Source organism: Phodopus roborovskii, unplaced genomic scaffold (assembly GCF_943737965.1).
Source record: "Phodopus roborovskii unplaced genomic scaffold, PHOROB, whole genome shotgun sequence".
Lineage (NCBI taxonomy): Eukaryota > Metazoa > Chordata > Mammalia > Rodentia > Cricetidae > Phodopus > Phodopus roborovskii.
Genome location: NW_026126517.1, coordinates 50719314 through 50743810, shown reverse-complemented (window position 1 = coordinate 50743810; position 24497 = coordinate 50719314). Strand labels below are relative to the sequence as shown.

Sequence of the window (24497 nt, the reverse complement as noted above, 5' to 3'; positions counted from 1 at the left end):
TATTTCAATGCTGTTTTAAATTTTGGCTTTTGGCTTTTAATAAGGTTAAATGTATGGAGGCCACAGAACAACTTGCAGGAGTTCGTTCCAGAATAGGTTCTGGGGCTTGAACTCAGGTCATCAGGCTTGCACATTAAGTACTTTACCCACTGAGCTATTGTGCTGGACCACCAAATTTAAATGCCTTAACATCTGCTCATTTACTAGTGATACATATGTTACTGGAACTTCAACTTTCAAGAAAACTGCAACAGAACCCTCCATTCTATAAACAAACATAGTACTTCACTCTTGATACTTAAAATGTTATTAACTGGAATCATTCCTTTGGGCTTTGAATGGACATTTAAAAAGGAATTATATTAAAATAGGATGGAGTCATTTCTCAGCTATCAGTTAATGTTATATACAGAATCCATTGATTGCTAGATGAGAACAAAACTCTACAGATAGGAATATGAGAATAGGAAACTGTAGGGCACAGAAGATAGCACTTGCCAAATACAAAATAACTTAAGTTGTAACAAATGGTAATACTTCAGAGTGCTCAGATGGTTTCCTTAGTCCCAATGGTGTATCTACGTATAGCAAGGTCATTTGACCTCTCTGGACCACATGAGAAAGGAGGAGGAGTGGGCTATCTGAGTGAGAGGAGCTGTGGGTCTTAGTTTCCTTCCCTTTTTTAGTAAGGACTTTGTCACCCAAGCCTTTACTGAGTAAGTGAAGCTTTGGTACTGACCTTAAAAATAATAGTCTTACAACTTAAGATAATAGAATTCATTAATAAAATTATTACTACTTGTTTGAATTTAATTTTGAAATCATCCTAACACAGCTGAGAAAGTCATGGTGGCCCTTTCCCCAGGTGGGAAGCTGCGAGGAAGTCAGGAATAAAGCAGGACGCTAACAGCCTATAGAAGCATGGAGAATCAATGGCGTCAAACCACCACACAGCAGCCCTACAGAGGCTGCGAGATCATCACAGCAAATGTAGCCAGCAGCTGAGTTCTCTGCAGAAACTGCTTAGGGAACAACCGTGATGGAGACATCAAAGGAACTACTGCTATAGAACTTATATTAAAAATATAATGTGGGACTGGGGTTACTGCTCAGTGCTAGAGCACATATTTGTCACATATATTAAGTTCTTGGTTCAATTCTACCACCAAAGACAAACAAAAGTTAGTATATGTATTGGCAAAAACATGTGCAATAGGTATGTATATATGCAACTGGTTAAGGATACTAGAAATGTTGCCATCAATAGAAGCATGCACATCTTACTTTTAGCGATAGATAAATGTACCTCTGTCCTTAGTGCAATGTCTTCAGTTTCTGCAAATTCAGAGCTGAAGGTGTACTCAGACTCATTACTGCTGTGGGTAGAGTCTGTTCTCTTGTGTCCTGGCTTAGGCACATTCTGTGAGGTAAATAACACAGATACAATTCATTTAACATAACAGAACTATGCACACTGAAGAAAACATCCACAATGTCTTCACTGCAATCTCCACTCAGTAATTTGAACTGATGGTCAAATGTTCAAGGGTTCCATCTTGTTTTGATCAATTGTTATAAGGGGGTGATCTCTCCAATGAGAAAGGCAAGCCAGCATCATAAAAATTGTTATGAAACCAAATGGCCAAATGTAGATCACCTGTGACTATTAGCAGAGTCCCCAGGGTCTCATGTAGAATAGTTTAGCTTCAAACTCACTATTTAGCTAAAGGTAATTTTGAATTTCTGATCCCCCTGAGTACTGGGATTATAGGCATGAGCTATCACACCCTATTTATGAGTTCTGAGAATGGTACACAGGCCTTTACATCCATGCTAATCAAGGACTCTATCAATGGGGCTTCTTTAAGACTCTCTTTGAGTTTTTTGTTTTGTTTTGTTTTTTTAAGTTTTGAGTTATTTAGTCACTGTTCAAGCAATGCTTTTAGTGATAAAATAAAAGTTACCAGAAAGTTTATAAAATACATTGAATGACAGACACAACCATTCATTGCATGCTAATTAAGTGTAAGTGGTTAAAAAGCAAGTAGGAGTTAAATAGGTGACTGTACTTTCTGTCTCTTTTACACATGGCACAAATCTGTGGAGTAAGCAGTGAGAATGAGACAGTACAGAGCAGGTAAACTAGATGCTGGCAGAATTCATTGAAGATACCTGAATCATGACCACAATGATTCAGGAGATCTGGGAGACACAAGATACCATATTGATCAATGTTCAGAAGACTCATAGGGAATGGAAAGGTGAAATGGGTCAGCTTTCTGTACCTAATGCACAGAGAAGAGTCAAAGAAGCATTTATTTTCCACTGTTCCTCAGGAGATCTTTAAGTAACCAGTGGCGTTTAATCCTACGTATAACAAACACAGATTAGCTGTAAAGGTCAGTACAGCTGTCCAATAAGTAAATAAAAATACACCACAGAATGGAACTGTGGAGAACAAGAACATTGAGGGAGAGAAACCAATGCTTGAGAAAGCTGAAGGGGACAGAATGTGAAGGAGGAGAGGTTTTAGAGGGGTCTACCAACCTGGAGGCCAAGGGAGACAAGGCCCAGGCAAGGTTCTTCACATTTGTCAATCAGGGATTAAAGCAGCCCACTCCTACTTGTAAATATCTTTTTTTAGGGCAGATTTAGTAAGTATAATGTCTTTTTGTAGGGCAGATTAGTAAGTGTAGAGCAATCATCTAATGAGGGATTTAAATGTGCTTTTCAAAATCCCTTACACCAGGTTTTATGTTATGTTTTAAAGATCTCTGTCAAGCAGATCTTTCAAACAACAAAATTTAAAGTAACTATTCTTTCATATGGGCACCAATGTAGCTTGCTTTTTACAAGATCTATTTCAGAGCAGTCTAGCCACATGTACCATTAGGTTACCTTTTAGGAACAAGAGAGCCAGAGAAGTCAGTTTCCTAATAATAATTAGAATGGCTCTATATGTGGAAGAACAGAACAGCCCTGGACACAGCTAACATAAATTATCATAAACAGGGAATGGATTCTCTCTGTGTGGGAATTTAACTTGGAAATTCTAAGCTCCAGTGAAGAAAAATAGTTATATGTAGCATACTGAGGCTCATTCAATGATTCTATATACTTTTATATATGACTAAATATTCTCATCTTTTAAAAAAGCAGAAGCCAGGTATGATAAACCATGCCTATAATCCTCAGGAGGTAGAAAATAGAAGGATCATGAATCTAAGGCTAGAGAGGTTTACACAGAAAGACTCTTTAAAAAAGTGTTGGACTCACCAGCATCAGGGTCATCTCCTCCTTGAGGTCATCATAGCGCTCCTCCAGACGACTGAACTCATTCAGAAGGTTCTGATACCTCAACCTCTCATCATTCAGGTCAAGCTCCAGCTGTTTTGTCTCTTCTACTAACTTCCTTTCCATAGTTTCTGAAATAAACAAGAGTATATAAAGGATCAGGGCCTGGGGAAAGGGTGACAGGTGACATGTCAGACCACAGAGGTGGCAAAAAAAAGCCATTGAAGCACCCCAAAGAGACAGATGAAGAAGCTAGACCTTCTATAAAAAGCCAAAGGATAACAGAAAAAAACCTGGGGCTAAAAGCAAAAGCCCCTGGCCACGGGTAATATTTAAAAAAAAAAAAACCAGGACAAAATAAAAACAAAAAACAATAAAAGCTGTTCCTTGTGTCAGAGATGATGGCAATTCCATTCTTATTTATCATCTAGATTTCATCATTGCATCTTTTACTCAACCTAGGATGAAGTATTGCCTGTTCTATATTATAATAAACTTTTTCAGAACTAAACAGAACAAAATAAATTCTCCCTCAAAACTGGAAAGGGGATATTTATACAAAGGGTGACTCCAAAGAATTCAAGAATGTAATCAGTTATGCTGACATCCAGTTTCTCTTGGTGGAATTGAACTATTAACCCCACGAGAGTATTTTGTGAATGCAGGGAGAGAAAGACGCATGCTCAAATGAAATCACTTATAAATGACAACTCTCCTCTATGGATCTCTCCATGGACTATAGCTTTGGTCCCACTAGTTCCTGAACTGGTTACAACACATTCCTATTTGTTTGTGTTTTGAGACAGTCTTGCTATGTAGCCCTGCCTAACCTGGCACTAGAGCTATGCAGTCCACCCTGCTTCGGTTTCCTCAGTGCTGGGGTTATGGGTGTGCACCACTACACCCAGATTACAAGAGATTCTGGATAAACTTCTACTACATACTAGTCTAGTAAGCAATAACAAAACAAAACTAATTTTCCTAAGACACTCTATAAATTGTCCTTTATTCCCACCAGTTTGTAGAAGCTAGTCCAAGTCTTCCAACAAAATTTTCAAGACAAAATCCGTTGTTACTTCTTCATTCCTATAGTCAATTAAAAAAAAATTGTATATTTCCATAGAAATGTTTTCATCATTCTGGATCCTTCCCTGCCAATCTGCATCCTAAAACTATTTTCTTTTGTCCCTTTTAATATTTTTCTTCTGACTTCTTGTCTTCACTGTATTTTTTAGTTTAAGTTATTAATTCCAGGATGTCTTATTGTTCCTCTGCATTGTCTTTAATTGGAGGGAAGAGATCATGTGAGGGAAAATACAGAGGGCTCTTATCACCATGGTCTTCAGGGAAACCTTTGAGCTCATTCCTGACTTTCTCTACTCTTTACTCGGGATTATTTTCAGAACGTCTCCATTTGTTACTGTGATAAAACACTGACTAAAACCTACTTGGGGAGGAAAGTGAGGTTTTTTTTTTTTTTTTTTTTTTTTAAGCAAACCAGGACAGGAGCTCAAGCAGGAACTTAGAGGAAGGAACTGCAGCAGAAACGATGGCTGAATGCTGTTTACTAGCTTGCTTACAGGCTCACATTTAGCTCCCTTTGTTTATACAGCCTGCATCCATCTGCCTGGGGACAGTACCACATACAGTTACCTGGGCCCTCCTACATCCGTTAGCAATCAAGAGAATGCTCCACAAGAGACATGCCCCTAGGCCAAGCTGATATGGTCATTTTATTTATGACCTTTTTAATCAACCCTGCAAGCAATAAATAGAATGAATGTGCACATCTACTTAGTTATTTATCTTTAAAAAATTCCCATTTTTAGTTTGGTAGCAAGGAGAATTGAACTTAATAGGATGACACTCATTGCTTTAGTAAAATATAAATAAAAAATAAGCGAGGCCCAGACAGACAGACAAACAGTATGTGTTCTCAATCAATAAAGATGCTTTTTAAAAAATGGATCTGCTAGAAAAGAGTATAGGAAAAGTGGTCACTAGGTACTGGGAAATCCAGGAGAGAAGGTTGGAGAGAAAGAAGTTAGATAAAGGTTCCGAAGTACATCTGAGTAGGAAAGTGGGACAGAGGAGATGGAAATGTTGGCTATCTTGACTTGATCACTATACATACACATGTGCCAAATTATTGTACTATTCCTAAAAATATTTCCAATTACATTAGTTTGAAAATATACAAATAATCAGGTGTGGAGGCATATTTGGAAGGGTGAGGAAGGAAGACCTCAAGTCAAGTCTGGACTCAAAACAAATGTACACATATATGTGTGTGTATAAAAGAACACATAAACATATCTATCCCCAAATTAGCTCAAGAATCCTTATTAAACCCGTAAGAATCCTGTAATTAAAACTTGTACATACAAAGCAAAAAATTTTAAAGCTACATATATTACTGATTAAGTTCATATTAGTACATAGATATCAGAGATCAACTTTATAAGTTTACTGAAATATTTGGGATTTTGTTTGTAAATGTAGATGGCAGCTGAAATTTAAATAATTGCTTCATCTCTAAGCAATACTGTGGAACTGGTAACATAATGTCAAACTTATGAAACTTTGGTTTGAAATTGGCTGAGCTCACACAAACCTTACCTGTCATTTCCTTAGCCTGCTCCACAATGAGGTGATTGAGGGTTTCCTTTTCCTGCTTCAGCAAAGTGTTTTCTTCCTTCAAATTTGACACCAGCTACAAAATGGAATGCCAAACTGAGGTGGTTATAGTAGACTGAGACATCCCACACAACAGTCACTGTCTCTGTTTTCCTGTTTTTATCTAGTTATGTCTTGTTACCTGTCACACTTGCCTCTCCAGAGAAACTTCTTGAAAACCATCTCTATTAGAGACCTGTGTTTGCTTCTTTACAGTCCTTATGAATGGTTTAATTTTTGTCTTCTCCAATAGACTAGACATATCTTAGAGGAAACGGATGATGATGGTGCTTGTTTTACCATCTGGCTAGCATCTAGAAAAAAATCTGTTCCCAAAGTAATGATATCACCTTGTTCTATTTTGATTTCTATTGCTGTGATAGAATGCTCTAACCAAACACAGCTTAAAGAGGAAAGGATTTATTTCATCTTACATGTCCAGGCCACAGTCCATCATCAGGGAAAATCAAGGCAGGAGTTTGAAGAAGAAACCACAGAGGTAAATTAAGCTTGCTCCTAGGATCATGCTCAACTATCTTTCTTATATCGCCTAGGCCCACATGTCTAGGGATGGTACCAATCATAGTGGGCTGGGCCCTCCCACACCAATTAACAACGCAGAAAACAACCCACAGACATGCTCAAGGAAATTCTGATAGAGGTAATTCTGTGAGATTCCCTCTTTCCAGTATGACAATTAAGATTAGCCATCAAGGTTTCTCAGAAAACTGGGAATCAATCCACCTCAAGATCCAGCAATACCACTCTTGGACATATACCTAAAGGAGGCCCATTCAAACCACAAGGACAGTTGCTTAATTAGGTTCACAGCAGCATTATTTGTAATATCTAGAACCTGGAAACAACCTAGATGCCTATCAACCACAGAATGGATAAAGAAAATGTGTTACATTTACACAATAAAGTATTACTCAGTGGTTAAAAAAAAAAAAAAAAAGACATCTTGAAATTTGCAGGCAAATGGATGGAATTAGAAGTATATATATATATCCTGAGTGAGGTAAGTCAAACACAGTATGTACTCACTCATAAGCAGATATTAGATGTAAAGCAAAGGATAACCAGGCTATAATCCACAACCCCAAAGAAGCTAGGTACAAGGGGAAACTGGACATGCAGGACCCACAGGAAAGTGGCTGCTGATTCAAGATGGACATTGCTACAGAGTTCCTGCTTCATGAAAGAGTCTGCCAAACAGTCTACAGGACACAGAAAAAGGTGACTGACAAACTGCCAATACAAGAAGACAGTTTAAAGTTTCCTGCTTTCCTGAAGAGTCTGCCAGACACACTTTGGCCTATAGGCTGAAGGTGACTGACTAGGCGAGTTGTCTCTGTCATTTCTAGAGTTTATATATTATACTTCTGTGGTCTTTGATGAAGTTGAAGACAGAGAGTTATGATTATAGTTGTCCTTAGTTAGGATTAAAGATAAGTTACATAGACTTTAGACACACAAAGATAGGATAGATGATGGAATATTTTCTTAAATCTTGCTAAATGTTAATGGACTAAATATCATTAACTGTGATTCTTATTTGATAACTGTTGTGTGATATATTTTGCTATGTTAAGGTTAAAACCCTTCTTTTTATTTAGACAGAAAAGAGGAGATGATGGGAGATGTCATTCTGTAAATATGTTTCTCATACTGGTTAATGAATAAAGCACTGTTGGCCAATAGGAAAGCAAGATAGGTGGGACTAGGAGACAAGGAGGAGAGAGGAAGTAGGAAGGAGGAGTCAAGATGGAAGACGTAGAGAGCAGAACTCTGGTGGTCTCTCTCTCCGGTAAGATAAGACCACGTGGAAGTACGTAGATGAACAGAAATGGGTTAATACTTAAGACAGAGCTAGCCAATAAGAAACTAGTACCTGGCCAATAGCATTATATCAAATACAGAGTCTCGGTGTATTAATTGGGGCTGGCGCGGCGGCGGGACAAGACCAATGGAGGGCGAAAAAACATACTCCTTACAAGGGAGAAACCTGGTGCTAGAGAAATTATCAGGAATCCACAAGGATGACCCCCAGCTAAGATTCCTAGCAATAGTGGACAGAGTGTCTGAATGGGCCTTCCCATTTAATCAGAGTAGTGACTACCCTAAATGTCATCATAGAGCCTACATCCAGTAACTGATGGAAGTAGATTCAGTGACCCACAGCCAGGCACTGGGCTGAGCTCCTAGAGTTCAGCTGAAGAAAGGGATGAGGGATCTTATGAACAATGGGGTCAAAAGCATGATGGGGAAAACCACAGACATAGTTGACCTGAGTTAATGGAAGTTTATAGAGATGGACTAACAGGTGTGGAACCTACATGGGGCCAAACTAGACCCTCTGAACGTGGGTGACAGTTATGCAGCTTGATTTGTTGCAGGGGGTTGTGAGGGTTGGCAGTGGGACCAGAACCTATCCCGGGTGCATGAACTGGCATTTTGGAGCCCATTTCCTATGGTGGGATACCTTGCTCAGCCTTGAAATGGGGGTGGGGGGGTGGGGGAGGTGCTTGGTTCTGCCTCAAGTTGGTATGCCAGACTTTGTTGACTCTCTAAGGAAGGCCTTATACCCTCTGAAAATTGGATGGGGGTTGGGAAGAAGGGAGGGGGAAGATGAGAGAAGGGGAGGGAGGGGGAACTGGGGTTGGTATGTAAAATGAAAAATAAATTTTTTAAATAAAAAAGTTTAACCATCAAAAACCTTCTCATTGTACCAGCACAATACCATAATTCAAATGGACAGATTCAAGATATGAGTTTTTTAAAAAAATTTTATGTGTATGTATGAGTACATGCTACATGTGTAGATGTATCCACAGCCAGAAGAGAATGTTGGACCCCACAGAGCTGGAATTACAGATGTATAGGCTAGAAACTAAACTCTGGTCCTCTGAAAGGGCAAGAAATTCACTTAACAGCTGAGACATCTCTCTAACCCCATTAATTCTTTTAAAAATAAAATCTTTTTTTATTTATTCTGAGAATTTCATATACATATATAATGAATTTTCACCATATCTGTACCCTGCTGCTCTTATTGTTAGTAACAATCCTCTCCCAACTTCTCTCTTTTTTATAAATATTGGTACAGGGCCAATTCACTGCAGGGTGTGTTGTGGAATATTACCTTAGCCAGGCAAAGATGTATTACATTTGTTTATGCTGCAGAATATTACTTAAACCAAGTAAAGGTGTGTTACATTTGTTTATGTTGGGGAATATTACTTAACTATGTAAAGGTATGTTATATTTGTTTGTTCTTCATTTGTTTAATTATATAGGGCTATGGTACCTTTGTTCCACCTTGCCTGCCTAAAGCACCTGATTGGTCTAATAAGAAGATGAATGACCAATAGCTAGGCAAGACAGGGATGTGAGGCTGCCAGGTAGAGAGAATAAATAAAGGCAAAATCTAGGTTCAAAGCAGAAGAGAATGAGGAAGAAAGGGAGGGACATATCAGGGACTAGAAGCCAGAAGATGCCAGCCAGACATGGAGACAGCAGGAAAGGAAGGAAGGAAAAGAAGAAAGGAAAAGAAGGAAGGAAAAGGAAGAAGAGAAAAGAAGGAAGAAGGAAGTCCTTAAGTTAATTATAGAGAAACATTAAAATAAGAGTTAAACTAAGGCTGAACATTCAAAACTAATAAGTCTCCATATTATGATTGGCAGCTGCTACATTTGGTGTTCAATGTGAGGCCCAAATACCCACACAGAGCCCAAGAAAGCGGAAACAAAACAGACATGGCTCTTTTAAGAGGCTCTGCTGTACAGTGAGGCACTGAGCAGCCAGCACACTAAGAAGAAATAAAATGCTAAGTAAAAAGGCCAACTTTCTAGAGCTGGAGCAGTTGAATGCAGTTCCTGACGGAATGCAGCTACAGACTGGGAAGTAGCCTTAGGCTTGGCTTTCACAAACCCTAGTGGGGTGGGGCTAGTCACCAGAACCAGCAGCAAAGAGCTGTTTAGCAGTTTAAAGTTTGGCTCACACATCAGAGAATGCTGCAAGTGAGTGCACAGCTGCAGGCACTTAGTAAAGCAGGCCTAGATGGAACAAACCTCTAAACAGGTTCCAGTACTTTTAAAAATGTGTGTAGGCTTAAGAAAGAAAGCAAAAAGGGTATAGACAGTCACAGAAGAAATAGTTTAAAACTTATAAAGTCTTTAGAGAAATAGTAAAGAAATATAAAAAGAATAAGCCACAGGTCTTGTGTTTACTTTGAATTTTTTGAATGCTGATGAGCAAACAACAGCTGCCTGGAGACACCGGACTGAAAAGGGGACTGCTGAATTACACCATCCTAGACACTTTAGCAATGTCTTAACTTTAAAATGGAAATTAAAAAAATGTATTGCATTGGGGAAGAGGTTATGCTTTTGTTCCCACAGGAAACAAAGGGCTGTAGATTGTTCAAGGTTGATAGAGATCAGGTTTGATTTGGGGAGACCTGAAAATCTTGGCTACAAATAAATAAACCTAGAAAAATACAAGACAGATGATGTGTATTTTACCTGCTCAAACAGAAAAAAAAATCATCTTTGGCTGGCTTGTGTACAGCACATGGTCCATAGGTGTGTCATTGCAGATACGTATATTACCTTTGGAAGTGGCTTGCACTGCACAATCTGTTTATTTGGGTACTTTTTATCCTTCTTGGGTTTTAGATGAAGTTGAAGACTAGACAGTTATAGTTTTCCTTAGTTATGATAGAGGGCAAATTAGGTACAAAACTTTGGACTCACCAAGATAGGATTAATAATGGAGAATTTTCTCTGAATTTTCAAAATACAAATAGACTGGATACTGTAAGTGTAATTCTTACTTGATTGTTCTTATTGTATATAGTATAGTTATAGCCTTTCTTTTAAACAAAAAAGGGGGGAATGTTGTGGAATATTACTTTAACTAGGCAAATAGGTGTTTATTTCTATATGGAATATTTAACTGTGTTACACTTGTTTGTGCTGCATTTGTTTAATTACATAAAGATGTGTTGCCTTTGTTTCAGCTTGCCTGCCTGAAACACCTGATTTGTTTAATAAAAAGCTATTAGAATAGGCGGGGCTGGAAGACGGAAAGAATAAATAGGAGGAGAAATCTAGGCTCAAAAGAAGTAGAAGAAAGAAGAGAATGAGGGAGAAAGAGAGGGACACACCCAGGGTCAGAAGCCAGGCAGCTGCCAGCCAGACATGGAGACAGCAGGAAAGTAAGACATACTGAGAAAGAGGTGGGGCGGGGCTGGGAGGGGGCAAGGCAAAACGTAGATAAAGAGAAACATTAAAATGAGAGTTAAGCTAAGGCTGAGCATTCAAAACATTATTAGTCTCCATGTCATAATTTAGGAGCTGGCTGGTGGCCTAAAAGAACAGGGCAGCTACAACCCTGGGCCACTCCCAAGGAGAAAACTGATTAGCCATCTCCCAAAAGCCATAAACTGTCAATAGCTCCTCAGCTATGGGTAGGGCCTTGTGAGCCATTCCCCACCTATGCTGGAAGATTGACTGGCTGACCTGTGAAGGCAGCTGCTGCGTTATCATGAGTACAGTGGTAATGTGATATCCTGAAGACACTGTTTCCAGGTAGTTCTCCCTGACCTGTGGCTCTTACAATCTTTACTATGTGAAAACATTTAACTTTATGAACTCAGTAAAGGCTTTCTGATACTCTCATTTATTTATTTATTTTTGAGAGGATTTTCTAAGTGACACCTTTTAAGTTTGCAAGAATGGATCCTTTTATTTTAATTTCGTGCTTAAATAAGCACTGACCTTAGAACAATATTGATGTACTTATTTCCTTAATAAAGGCACACTTGAGAAATGATGGGAATGGGGCTGGGCATGGTGACACACTCCTTTAATACTAGCATCTGGAAGGCAGAGGCACCCAGATCTCGAAGAGTTTGAGATGGGCTTGGTGTACACAGTAAATCCAGGCTAGCTTAGGGCTATATAGTGAGACCTTGTCTCAATAGACATTAGTTACTAGGTAGTAAAAGTATATTTTATCTTATATATTTACTACAATTAAAAGAAACACACAAAGATGGGTTCTGGACCCCTTACTTGTCCTTCACTGAGTATCTCCTCTCTGCTTTTCACTATTATATATCAACTTTAGTTGATATATCTGGTCTCGTGGCAGAGCTCATCTGGTGAAGCTGCTAGATGTCCAGGCTTTGGCCCAAAAGTCTCCATTAACTTTGGAGAACCAAGCCAGAAGAAAAAGACACCTTTTACAAGTCAGGCCTGAACACAGAGAAGATTTGGTGGTCTCACACAACTGCTTGAGTTTTATTTCAGGACTTTTTCTTATCTTTCTACTTGGGCTGGTATCCACCACCTTCTACCACGATTGGGTGCAGCAGAGAAACCGATATTTGGACTGTAGAAATCCTGAAGCCTGACCCTTTGGTTCTCTCTGATCAGTCCATTTTGGACCTTGGCTTCCTTTTTGAGAGGGTAATGGGGTTTTAAGATGATTGAGTCGGGGGAGGAATAGATGAGAGATGAGAGATGAGAGAGAGAGAGAGAGAGAGAGAGAGAGAGAGAGAGAGAGAGAGAGAGAGAGAGATACCATAATGGAGGGAGCCATTATAGGTTTGAAGAGAAAACTGACTCTAGAGAAATGTCCAGAGACCTACAAGACTGACCCCAACTAACAATTTGAGCAAGAGTGGAAAGCCTACCATAAATGTCCTTCCCTGATAATGAGATTGATGACTAACTTATCCACCATCATAGAGCCCTCGTCTAGTAGCTGATGGAAACAGAAGCAGACACCCACAACTAAACACTGAGCTGAACTGGAATCCAGATGCAGAGAGGGAGGACAAGGCCAAGCTACAGAACCCAGAGACAGCTGATGTGAACAAGGAGGAGCTAATGCATCCCCAGACTGATAGCTGAGAAACCAGCATTAGACCGACTCAGACCCCCTGAACATGGGTCTCAGTTAGAAGGCCTGGGCAGTCTAAGGGACCTCTGACAGTGGAATCAGGATGTATCCCTGGTGCACAAAAGGACTTTGGGAGCACATTCCCCATGAAGGGATGCTCCCTTAACCTAGAGGCAGGAGGGAGGGCCTAGTCCCTACTCCAAATGACTTGACAGATTTTGTTGACCCCTCCTGGAAGGCATCATGCAAAAGAAGAAAGGCATTTTCCTAGAGGAATCTTGAAAGCTTTCAGAGACTGAGGAAGAAAAGAGATCTTAAATGCTCAAGGGTATCCTTTAGATTGCATATTTGAATTATGCAAGAACAAACTTGCCATGACAAAGGATTCTGCACAATGGCACTGCAGTTCCTATCTGCATCACTCAGATGCAGGAGGAATCCTATGGACCATGAGAACCATGATGACAGGGTAGCAGTTTTCCTGCCTACACTGCTTTGCCTGCAGTTCATCTAAGCTCTTCCTGGAAAGGCTGCTACCCATGTTCAGAACCCAGAATAGAAGAAGCAAGTGAGGATTATTCAGCTGCAGCTGATAACTCAGCTGTTTTCATCTAGAGAAAGTGATCCCTGTGGACTCATTCAAATCAATTACTTCTTCTCAGGAAGCCCAATTGGAAGGATCTTTTAGAAATGTGTAAATGCAATTCTTTACCATTACTTGGGAACCTCGCAACTTCCCACGCTCAACAAGTTTTTAACATAAGTTAAATTCATAGCATGGAAGCACGGATGAGACTGAACTTTTGAAGAGTTCCATCTGCTCAGCAGCTCCTGCCTAGATTTCTCCAACAAGGATTTAATGTAGTTTAACACAGCTTTCATAATGTCAGGTACCAACGGTTACCTTATCAAGAGGAAGGACTCTACATCTCATGAAGTCTACACTAAGAGTCTATAACCAATGCTATGATTTGACAGTCTTCTCTCAATGTCCTTAAATTCACTGTTAATATCTGGAGGTGAGACCATAGGGAGACAACTGGGTTATAAAAACTGCCCTTATGAACAGGGTAACCTATTCATGGATTAATATACTACTGAGGGAATGGTTTTGCTATAAAAGTGGCATACTTTTTCTTTCTGATATTATGATGTAACTATAAAGTCTTCACCAAGCTCTTGGACTTCTTGCCTCCAGAAATATGGCTATATAAATCTCTAAACTGTATAAATTACATAGTCTGAGGCATTTTGTTATAGCAACAGAAAACTAAGACAGTACATAGTTATTAATGTCATTGTTGAAACATTGCTTTGTTACTGTTCTTACTAGAGCTAAACGTTCTAACTCAAGACTATAACCCACTGAAATTTGCATTATGTCTTTGATTAAAATGAAATAGTCACATGGACCAGGCCTGGATGACAGCATTTGCTCTGTGCAAGGGGCAATGGGGATAAGAACACTGTTTCCTACCTGCTCAGTTTCTTGTTTGTATTTATCTGCTCGTTCTTCAATGGATTTTTTCTCTGATCGAGTTTGTTCCAGGTCTTTGCGGAGTTTAGCAATTTCTTCCTGTAGACTAAGGACCCTCCCAGTGGCAACCTTAGCTTCTTCCTCACTTAACTGAAGACGTTCTACATCATTTCGTAGTTTTTCAGTCTCAGAATTGTATATTCCTTCCAGATTGGTCAGTTTCTCCATGAGGCATTTGTAGTCTTTATTCTTTAAAGACAAACATAAGTAAAATAAGTAAATACTTATAATATGAATGATAAAATACATGCAGTAAGAAAACCATACTAAATAGTTAGATTCTTCTAGACTGTGATTAATTATAGTTCTTTTAGGTTTTTCCTTAAACTGCTCCAGAACCTGGGTAACGCAAAGGCCTAGAACTCATGATCCCTGCCTTAGAGTATAGGTGTGCACCACCAAGTCCAGGTATGAATTTCCTTTTTGTGACAGGGTCTTATACAGCCTTGGCTGGACTGGAACTCACTATGTGGACCAGGCTGGCCTTAGATTCATAAAGATCCACTTGCCTCTGTCTCTGCTTCTGAGGTGCTGGGATTAAAGGCATGTTATACCATGCCATTCTAGCTATGAATTCTTGCTACATCATTACAGCATTTATATAGTATTTGGGAAAATTTGCTATACTAAAATGATCATAATATACCTCACATTAAAAACATTGAGCTAGTTGTGGTGGTACACTCCTTTAATCCCAGCAATTAGCAGGCTGAGGCAGATGGACTTCTGTGAGTTCAAGGCCGGCATGGTCTAAAGAGTAAATTCGAGGACAGCTAGAGCTAAAACAGTGAAAGCTGTCTCAAAAAAGCAAAGCAAAACAAAAACAAAAAAACAAACAAACAAAAAAACTCACAAAAAAAAAAAAAAAAAAAAAAAAAAACGAAACTCAACAATACTGGACATTAGAACCAGGACACAGTAAAAACAGATTTCCTTAGAGTAAGTAAGTAAGGATATGGGCATTAGTTCCTACCTGCTCAGCACTTCCCATAACCTAACCAATGGCTTCTTCATCATACAAATAGTTAACAGCACAGAGCAATTAATTCTGCTTTACATGACATGCAACAAAGATATCATTTTCTCATAATCATTGAATTTCACAGTAAATTCTTAAGTTCCTAATTTTTTAAAAAAGATTTATTTATGTACTTTATGCATATGGGTGTTTTGTTTGTATATACATTTGCACACCACAAGAGGGCGTTGGCTCCCATCGGCTATAGTTATAGATGGCTGTGAGACAGACACCATGTGGGTGCTGGAAATTGAACTCAGAGAACTTCTAGAAGAGCAGCAGGTGCTGTTAACTGTTGAACCATCCTTCCACCCCATACTTTACTAACTTTTAATCCACAAGTAAGGGAAGGTGCTGGAGAGATGGCTCGCTGGTTAAGGGCACTGGCTGCTATTCCAGATCTGGTTCGATTCCCAGCACCCACATGGGGGCTCACAATCATATGTAACTCCAATGTCAGGGAATCTGAACATCTGGCTTTCACAGATGCTGCACACACATGGTGCACAAATATACATGCAGGCAAAATACCAATGCACATAAAACTAAAATAAATAAATAATAATTAAACAATTAGTGGATGCATACTTGCTTTCTGAAACTATGTTAGAGTAATATTAAAAACCATGTACTAAACCTGGGTATAGTAAAACCAACCTGAAATTTCAGATACTTGTTGGCAGAAATAGGAGGAGTACAACTTTAAGCCCTGCCTATATAATTCAATAAGGGCTTCTCTTTAAAAAAAAAAAGGGGGGGTACAGATACACACACACACACACACACACACACACACACACACAATTTGTATTTACTTGCTGCTTTTGAGACATACTCTCACACCATACCCCAGAGCAGCCTTGAATTTGATTAAATAATACAGATTTAAGCCACCACATTTATCTTAAGGCTTGAGATTTTTAGCTGAGTGATAGTATCTGTCCCCTACAGGTCAGAACTTGGGGATAAAAAAAAAAAAAAAAAGTAACCCCGTGGAATAGGTAGATGATGAATAAGAATGACAACGTAGACTAAAAGTCTTAAATTTCCTCTCATTTCATTCAGAAAACATTTCTGACGAAACCAATTTCATTTTGACCTATCTTTCCTTGCTATCCTTATCTCTTACATCTTCTTAATTACCTTTATATAATTAGCATGTGCTAAAATACTATTTAGTAACTACAGTTAAGGAAGAGAGTTTTCTCTTGGCAAATAGTCTGTGGGTCCCTCAGAAGCCTGCACAACTTCCTGCTTCTCTTGGCACTGCTGTGGAGAACAACTATCAGAGAATATACATATACAAATAAGTGGCAGTGGTAGAAGACTTCTGCAAATTATAAAAATGTAATTCATCATCACACAGTTTTGGAGTAGGGTGTTTAAAATATCAGTTCCTGTCTGTTCCTTCCCTTCAGGGTAAAATCAAGAAGAGAAGCCACTACAAACAACCCTGTGGGTCTCTTTAGCTACTCTAGCTTGGGGGTGCCTTTAAATACACACCTGCTCATCCACTTTGCGCTGTAGCTGCATAATCTTGTTTTCCATGCCAATGTGGAGCTTCTTGTAGCGCTCCACAGAGCGAGCCTCAATTTTCAGTTTCTTCAGCTCACGCTTGGCCATCATCCTCCGGAAGCAGCACTGAAGGTAGATGATGGCTTGCATGGTCCTCTTATAATGCGTACGAGCCAGCCAGCCACGGACACGTTTCTGAATGATGACTGCTTTGTGCTCACGGAGTATCTGAAGAAAAAGGAAGATAACCTGAGTCTGTAAACTAGACTCAAAGTTCAAGTCTATCCATTTATGTATGTCAAACTAAGAATACATACCTAGAATGGATAAAACATTGGACCAAAGGTGTTTTTATGCGGATTATACATCACAGAAATATAAAGGCACATCATTTAAAAAAATACACACATATTTCTCAAATCACCTTTCAATGCCCATTTTCCTAGTTACATCATACACACACACACACACACACACACACACACACACACTGACTATAAGCATTATATAGAATAGGAAGCAGTCTAAATAAAAAAAAAACCAGATTGCAAAAAGGAGAAAATTCTATAAAGAACACACATCAAAAAAAAAAAAAAAAGAGCATCAGTTTCCTTACTGGTATACGATTTCTACTGGTAAGAGGTCTTAGAAAACTAAGGACCAGATACTCTATGAACTATGGGCTATTAAAATAAAACATTGTCCCGCTGCACTGCTTTACTATGTACTAGGGGTGTTCAGCAAGCTGGTTGAGAGGCTGACACCTGAGACAGTGAAAAGTGCTGGATTAAAGGTGTGTACCACCTCCTACAGCTTAAAGTTGATGCTCTTCTCTGCCACATCTGAAGTGTATTACTCTAGTATGATTTGCTACTGCTGTTGTTTCTAATGCAACAGGAATCTGTTATGGTTGCCAAGGTAAAGGCACAGAGCTTCAAAGGGAAAGCTAAAAAAAGAAAATGTAAAATAATCTTATTTTTTTAAAAGTCATGATAGTCTCTTAAACTTTTATACAACTTAGAAGAAAAGGGTTGCCTTATGAAATAAAGTTGTTGTCACTGAAGACCATTAAGTAGAGACAATGTGAATAATTTCTGGGAAAGTTTTTTTTCCCTGGAACCCTCTGACACTTGCACGGACACAATGGCACACCTGTGTGTACCCCCCTCTAGGCACACACACAAAACCAAATACATGTTTTAAAACAGACTCATCAGTGATGTATAATCTATAGAGTAACATTAATTATTCTAAGATAGAAAGGGTAATTGTCCAGACAAATATGTGGCTTAGTAGAAGATGCATGGTTTGTATGCATAAAGCAGTAAATTCAACTCCAATGCTTCATGTAAAAAGAAAGATTACTAATGGGGCTTGTAGGATGACTTAGTAGGCAAGGTAAGAATTGTTTGCTATACAAACATGAGGACCTAAGTTCGAGTTCCAGCACCCACATAAAATGCTGACTATGGATACATGTCCCCATAACCCTAGCACTGAGAGGTAGAGACAAGCTGATCTTGGGAGTTTACTGGCTGACTAGCCTGGCCAACACCATGAGCTTCAGGTTCAGTGAGAGACTCTGTCTCCAAGGAATAAGTCAGACAACTGAAGTCCTACTCTGGTCTCCACATCTATATGCACAACTTGCATACTCACACACTGGCAAGCCTGAAACACACACACACACATACACACACACACACACACAGAGAGAGAGAGAGAGAGAGAGAGAGACAGAGAGAGACAGAGAGAGAGACAGAGAAAGAATTAAAAAAGTACCACATTCCAGTTAATGTAATTTAAATCATACAAATGTCATCTCCTCTTTACCATAATAAATTTTCCTAAGCTTTTCTCATTCTTAGGTTGACAGTCTGTCCACCTGTCATATATTTAAACTATTTGTGTAGTTTACCTCTCTGTACCTGTCTGAATAATGGGTCTCAATGACATAATGTCCTAATCCCTAGAATTTTATTTGGAAAAAGGGACTTTGTAGATGTGACTAGGTTAATGATCTTGATATGGGGATATTATCCTGGATTATGAAGGTGGGACCTAAATAACATCATAACTTTAAAAAAAAACTTTAAAAAAAGCAATTATTGGGGGGGCATATGTAGGAGCTGATTCTCTCCTCCCACAATGTGGGTTTTGTGGATCTAACCAGTCCCATGATGATTTTTTTTTAAGAGACAAATGATAAAAAGATAAAGCAGAGATGGAGCAATGTGACCTCAGGTACAGGAATGCAGGCCACCACTGGAAGAGACAAAGAATATATTCTGTCTTGGGGCTTTTGGAGAATGTGGTACTTCTGATACCTTGATTTTTATCCTAGTGGTTTTGGAACTTTTGGCCTCTAGAAAGCTGAGAAAATAAGTTCTGTTGTTTTTAGCAATCAAGTTGGTGATTTTTATTTTACGTTTGCTTTTTTAATTTTACAAAGTATACAGACAAATAGAAATGGAAAGTATATTTTCTTTTCCATTGTCTTGTTAACAAGTATATCTAACTACTTAAATACTAGCATACATTTCAATTGTTGGTTGTCTCCACATGGCTTCTCCGTCCACAGGAGTTCCTATGGTACTTTGTACAGATAGGAAATATGATTAATATTACTGGAATATATGAACAAACTTGAAAACAGCATCTTACCTTGCGATACCTATTTCTTGCCAAATAGCCTCTCAAATAAGACTGAACAACAATGGTGGCAGCTCGTCGAATCTTGTACCTCCTGCGGACCACATACATGCGCCAGTACTTTTGAATGGTGGTTGCTGCCTTGGTTCTGCGCAGAAACTTAGCATAGCTGGCCAAAGAAAATAGTGGTGTATTGTTAGTCATCAAGACTACAAAACATCAATGTCAATGACTTAGGCATCCTGAGCAGGACCTCACTGTTTGCTATTTCAATGCTCATGACAAATAAGCATTTATATTTACTTACATGTGTTCAGCAACATGTAGCTTTTGAGTATGTTTACATTGAGATTTCCCTAATTTTGAAAAGTAGGATGTCCCATACTGTCACATTTCACAATAAAGAAAATGAAGTTCATAAAGCTTAAAAATTCATAAAAATTAAAACTGTTTGTATATATAATCACACTGAAATATACTCTTTGCTTCTGTTAATTGCTCCTCAATAAAGTCAGGATTAACTGTTTCATATTCATGACTATTTTAATTTATATACACTTTCTTCAAATTCCATGTTATAGTAAAAGAGATACAAATTCTAAGGACCTAAGTTGGTAGCAATTCAAGTCTGAATTATTGTAAGTCGACGTGAAATTTTATTCTTTTCAATTGTCTTGTAAGTAAATTGCTGTACTTTGAAATTAATAATGAGTGAAATGCTACTTCCTTTGGTAGGTTAGTCATTCAGACATGTCCCTGGTGGACCCTGAATCAGAGGAGGCTCATGGGGCCATAAGGAGCCATACCATCGAGCCTGATAGCCCCGCACGTATCGCTGCACTGTGATGGCTGCCCTCTGCATACACAGGTATTTCTTCCTTAGCAGCCACCCACGGATGGTCTTCTGGATTCGGATGCAGGCAGCCCTCAGTTTGTCTGCCCTCAGTTTTTCTAGATAGGCCACTTGACCAGCACGGAAAAAGATCTTTGTCTTACCAAACTGGTATTTGTCCTTGTCCTATTATAGAGGAAAAAATAAAGAGAAATAATGACCTTCTAAAAGAAATTCAAGATGGGGAAAAAAAAAATCTAGAAATAGAATTAGTAAAAGGATGAATCTAAAACCTGGGCTACATCTCAATGAACTAATGGACCCAGATTTTTTTTTTTAATCCTATTTAAGGTGTGGGAACAGAAAGACTTTAGAGAAATTGGTAGCCTAAGAGTTATTTTCCAGAATTATTCTACCTGGAATTAATATCTGGGCCCAAAACTGGCTGTGGGTCCTATGCAGCTATTGTCTGCTTGTTTGAATTTTAAACATCTTAAGGAAATGGAGATCTGACAGTCCCTTTGACTGACCCGCTGTAAGATTACATCAGGTTGTATAATCCATGAGCAGCTGAAGAAACAAAAACACCAGTGTGAAGACTATGGCGGGAATAAAGCACACAAAATACAAAGTTAAAAAACCAAAACCAAAACCAAAAACCAAACCAACAAGCAAGCCCTCTAAATCCCTGTGTTCATATTAAGAGTATGCTTCTAAACAGTTGCCACTTTCTTTGAACAGTACCTAAAAATAAATACAACCTCATAAATGTCTTTAAAATCTTCTACAGATTGCAAATGTTTTCCATAAAAAACACGTTTATTTATATTTCATTGACTTGTGTGCACAAGCAGAGCTGTAGAGTAGACAGAGATATTCATGTGTTTCAGGGTGATTCATATCAGATGTAAGCAAGCAAATCATTAACCATTTTTATATCAAAAGGACAGTGGAATTTACATATACTAATCACTAATGTGTCTGAAATTCTAAGCAAAAATAGGGTTCAGTTTTTTTTCCTGTAAGCACATATCCCCTTAAATATGAAGTTGAAAAAAATCAGAAACTGTAACATACATCTGAAAAATCTACAATTATTTAATAATGTTTGCACAGGAACCCTAGTTAGGTCCTCTCCCACTGTCCCATCTTACCTTAGCTACTACCTCTGCCTCCATTGGACCCAGGCCTGGGGTGGTCTGGGTGAGGAGGCAGGTGCATGATTGTCTCAGCTTTCTGTTCCTATCTGAACCCAAATTAAAAAGGAATTGGGCCAAACTCAAAAAACAAAAACAAAAACACCCCACTAGATCTTAAAAAGCATTTCTTAAGGTGGGATGGATCCTTAGTTAAAGACAAGATCCTTAGTTCTCTCAAAGGGAAAAAAAATACCAAAGAGGAATTACATTTAATTAATAGCTAGTAATTATGACTACTTTATAGTGAGGCACAAGTAATTTTAAACAACCATTTCATCAATCTCAAACTCATCAAGACTGAGGTTAGAGATTTTCTATGTATTATGTGGGCCTAGGGAACTGTTAAAAATGCAAATTATAAAGGATTTAGTTTGGTGGTAAAGCATTTGCCTAGTATATGAAAAGCCCTGAATTCTATCTCCAGCACAGAAACAAACAAATAAAGGTGTGGGGGAAAGGTACTAAATTATTGGGTCCATCCCAGACCTACTGAATCAGAAATTCTAGGGGTAGAGGTCAGCAGTCTGTGTCTAGCAAGCCCTCCAGGTGACCACACAAAACAGTTTGAGAGCTTCTTAGACCAGTATGCAACTGCCTATAGCACCATCCTCTGTCTATTCTAATAATTTCTCTACTGTCTCATACACAACTCTTACCAGGTAAAAAGCCATACTACTGTTTCCTTTTTTTTTTTTTAATGTTTATGTGTATCAGTGTTTCATTTGTATGTACATAATGTGCACAACTGGTGTCTGTGGCATCCAAAGGAAGGTGCTGGATCCCTTGGAACTTGAATGGTTGTGAGCTGCCGTGTGGGTGCTGGGAACCAAATCTAGCAAAAATAGCAAGTGCTTTTAACAGCAGAGCCATCTCTCCAGCCCTAAAGATTTACTTTTTAATGTGTCTGTATGATGCATGTCATGTGTGTATGAGTGATCACCTAAGTCAGAAGACGGCGTAGGATCTTCTGGGGCTGGAGTTACAGTTACAAGCCACTCAATGTGGGTGCTGGGAAGTGAACACAGTCTTCTGCAACAGCAGCAGGAGCTCTTAAGCACTTCTCCAGTCACTTCAGAAAATTCTGTATTTTTCTACTTTTTTATAGCTTATTTCCATTTTTATCCAAACATACCCATTCTTCAGGGCCTGACTCAAATCCCACACCTCATGAAATTACTCTTCCTCCTCATAATTGGATATGGTTTTGCTTTTCTCTGCATTTTTAGTCTTTTTTTTTTTTAATTTAAAGATTTTTAGTCATATGTATGTGTGTCTCTGTGCATGAAAATGTAAGTATCCAAGAAGGTCAAAGGTGTTAGCTCCATTGGGAACTAGATTAAAGGTGATTGTGGGCCACCCTACATGGGTTCTGGGAACTGAACTCAAGTCCTCTTGAGTCCAGTATGCACTCTTCTACTGAGCCATATCTCAAGCCCCAACTCAATATTTGATATAGACATAATCATCTGTATGCTCATCTTTAAAATGCATTGTCTTTAAAATAAAAACAGACTTTCCCCCTTAATTATACCTGGTGTCTTCCATAACTAACTATAATGATCAAACTGTCTCATAGGGCTGCACCTCAAATCTGAGACCAGTCTTTTCTAGAACAGTTTTCCTGTGTTGGCTATTAGCAGCTACATCACTTCTAGCACAGTAAACACAGTGAGCCTCACTTGACTGTTATGTCAGGCGTTTCTCTACTTAACCAACCCCAAATAATATGGGATATGGTATTTAACACATAAGTTTGCAGGGCTTTTACAGCTCAGATAATACCTTTCATTGTTAATAAACAATTGTTAATAAACAATTAAGTGAAAATCATTCTCACCAATATCAGTTTCTCTAATACATTCTTGCATGTTTGCTTTCTATCTCCCAGCACATCTTTTTGCTTCATTAGGACCCGATACCGGCTGAAAAACTCCTGATAAGTCCACCTAGAACAGAAGCCCATAAAAGCTTAAAGATTCAAGCAAGAACTGCTCCCACAAGACTCCCTTGCGTCTGAAGACTGGGCTCACCGTGAGGGAAAGCCTGCGGCACTGATTCGGATGGTCTCCAGGACACCACATGCTCTCAGTTGCTGCACTGCCCTCTTCTCATCAAATCTGCGTGGAGAAACAAAAGCTGTTAGCCCCCAAAGACCCAGGCTGTCAAGGGTTAAATTCTTTTAACAAGAACTAAATGGATAAACGAGAAAAGCAAGCATCCAAAAGCTGGAACAGCGATCAAAACTAAAAACTCCATGAAACAGTAGGGAAGAGACATTTCGCAGTAAAAAATAAAGAGCTGTAGATAGTTCCTCCAGTTCACATACTACAGGGTCTTAAGAAAGTCCATTGTGCATACTAAAAAGAAAGAACACAGAATTCTCTCTCACTTTGCCCATCCTGTAATGAGTGTGCAGTTATGGCTTAGCCTCACTGAAAATGCTCAGATTTCATTAACTCAGTACATAGACCTCCCCGGGATAAAGATTGATGAACCTGAAAAGACAAATACTCATTCAGTTACTTTTTAAAAAGCAACTACTTAGAGGCAGGCGGATATCTGTGAGTTCGAGGACAGTCTGGTCTACAGAGTGAGTTTCAGTACAGCCAGGGATACACAGAGAAACCCTGTGGGGGGAAAAAAAAATCAACAGCTTTGTTTCTCTACAAGTTACTTACATATGAAACATTTATAGTAGCCACAGCAATGAAAATGTATTTCACATTTGTTTCATCCTAAGCATGATGGTTTGAATGCCCTCCACAGGCTCATATATTTGAATCCTTGGTCCCCAGTCGATGGAACTAACTAGGAAGGATCAGGAGGTGTGTGGTCTTGGAGAAGGTGTCACTGGGGTTTCAA

At 38.8% G+C, this 24497-nt stretch overlaps 1 protein-coding gene across 1 annotated transcript in view; it reads right to left on the bottom strand.

The window, feature by feature from the left end:
• Myo5a (myosin VA) overlaps window positions 1-24497 on the bottom strand; it is a 148170-nt gene that overhangs the window by 36006 nt on the left and 87667 nt on the right. Inside the window, exons 17-25 of the mRNA XM_051197955.1 lie at window positions 23666-23752; window positions 23473-23581; window positions 20411-20622; window positions 19617-19773; window positions 16941-17180; window positions 14360-14608; window positions 5914-6007; window positions 3277-3425; window positions 1307-1420 (exon numbers count right to left, since the gene is read on the bottom strand). Of these exons, the coding sequence (XP_051053912.1) occupies window positions 1307-1420; window positions 3277-3425; window positions 5914-6007; window positions 14360-14608; window positions 16941-17180; window positions 19617-19773; window positions 20411-20622; window positions 23473-23581; window positions 23666-23752 (1411 nt within the window). The remainder of the gene's footprint in view (window positions 1-1306; window positions 1421-3276; window positions 3426-5913; window positions 6008-14359; window positions 14609-16940; window positions 17181-19616; window positions 19774-20410; window positions 20623-23472; window positions 23582-23665; window positions 23753-24497) is intronic.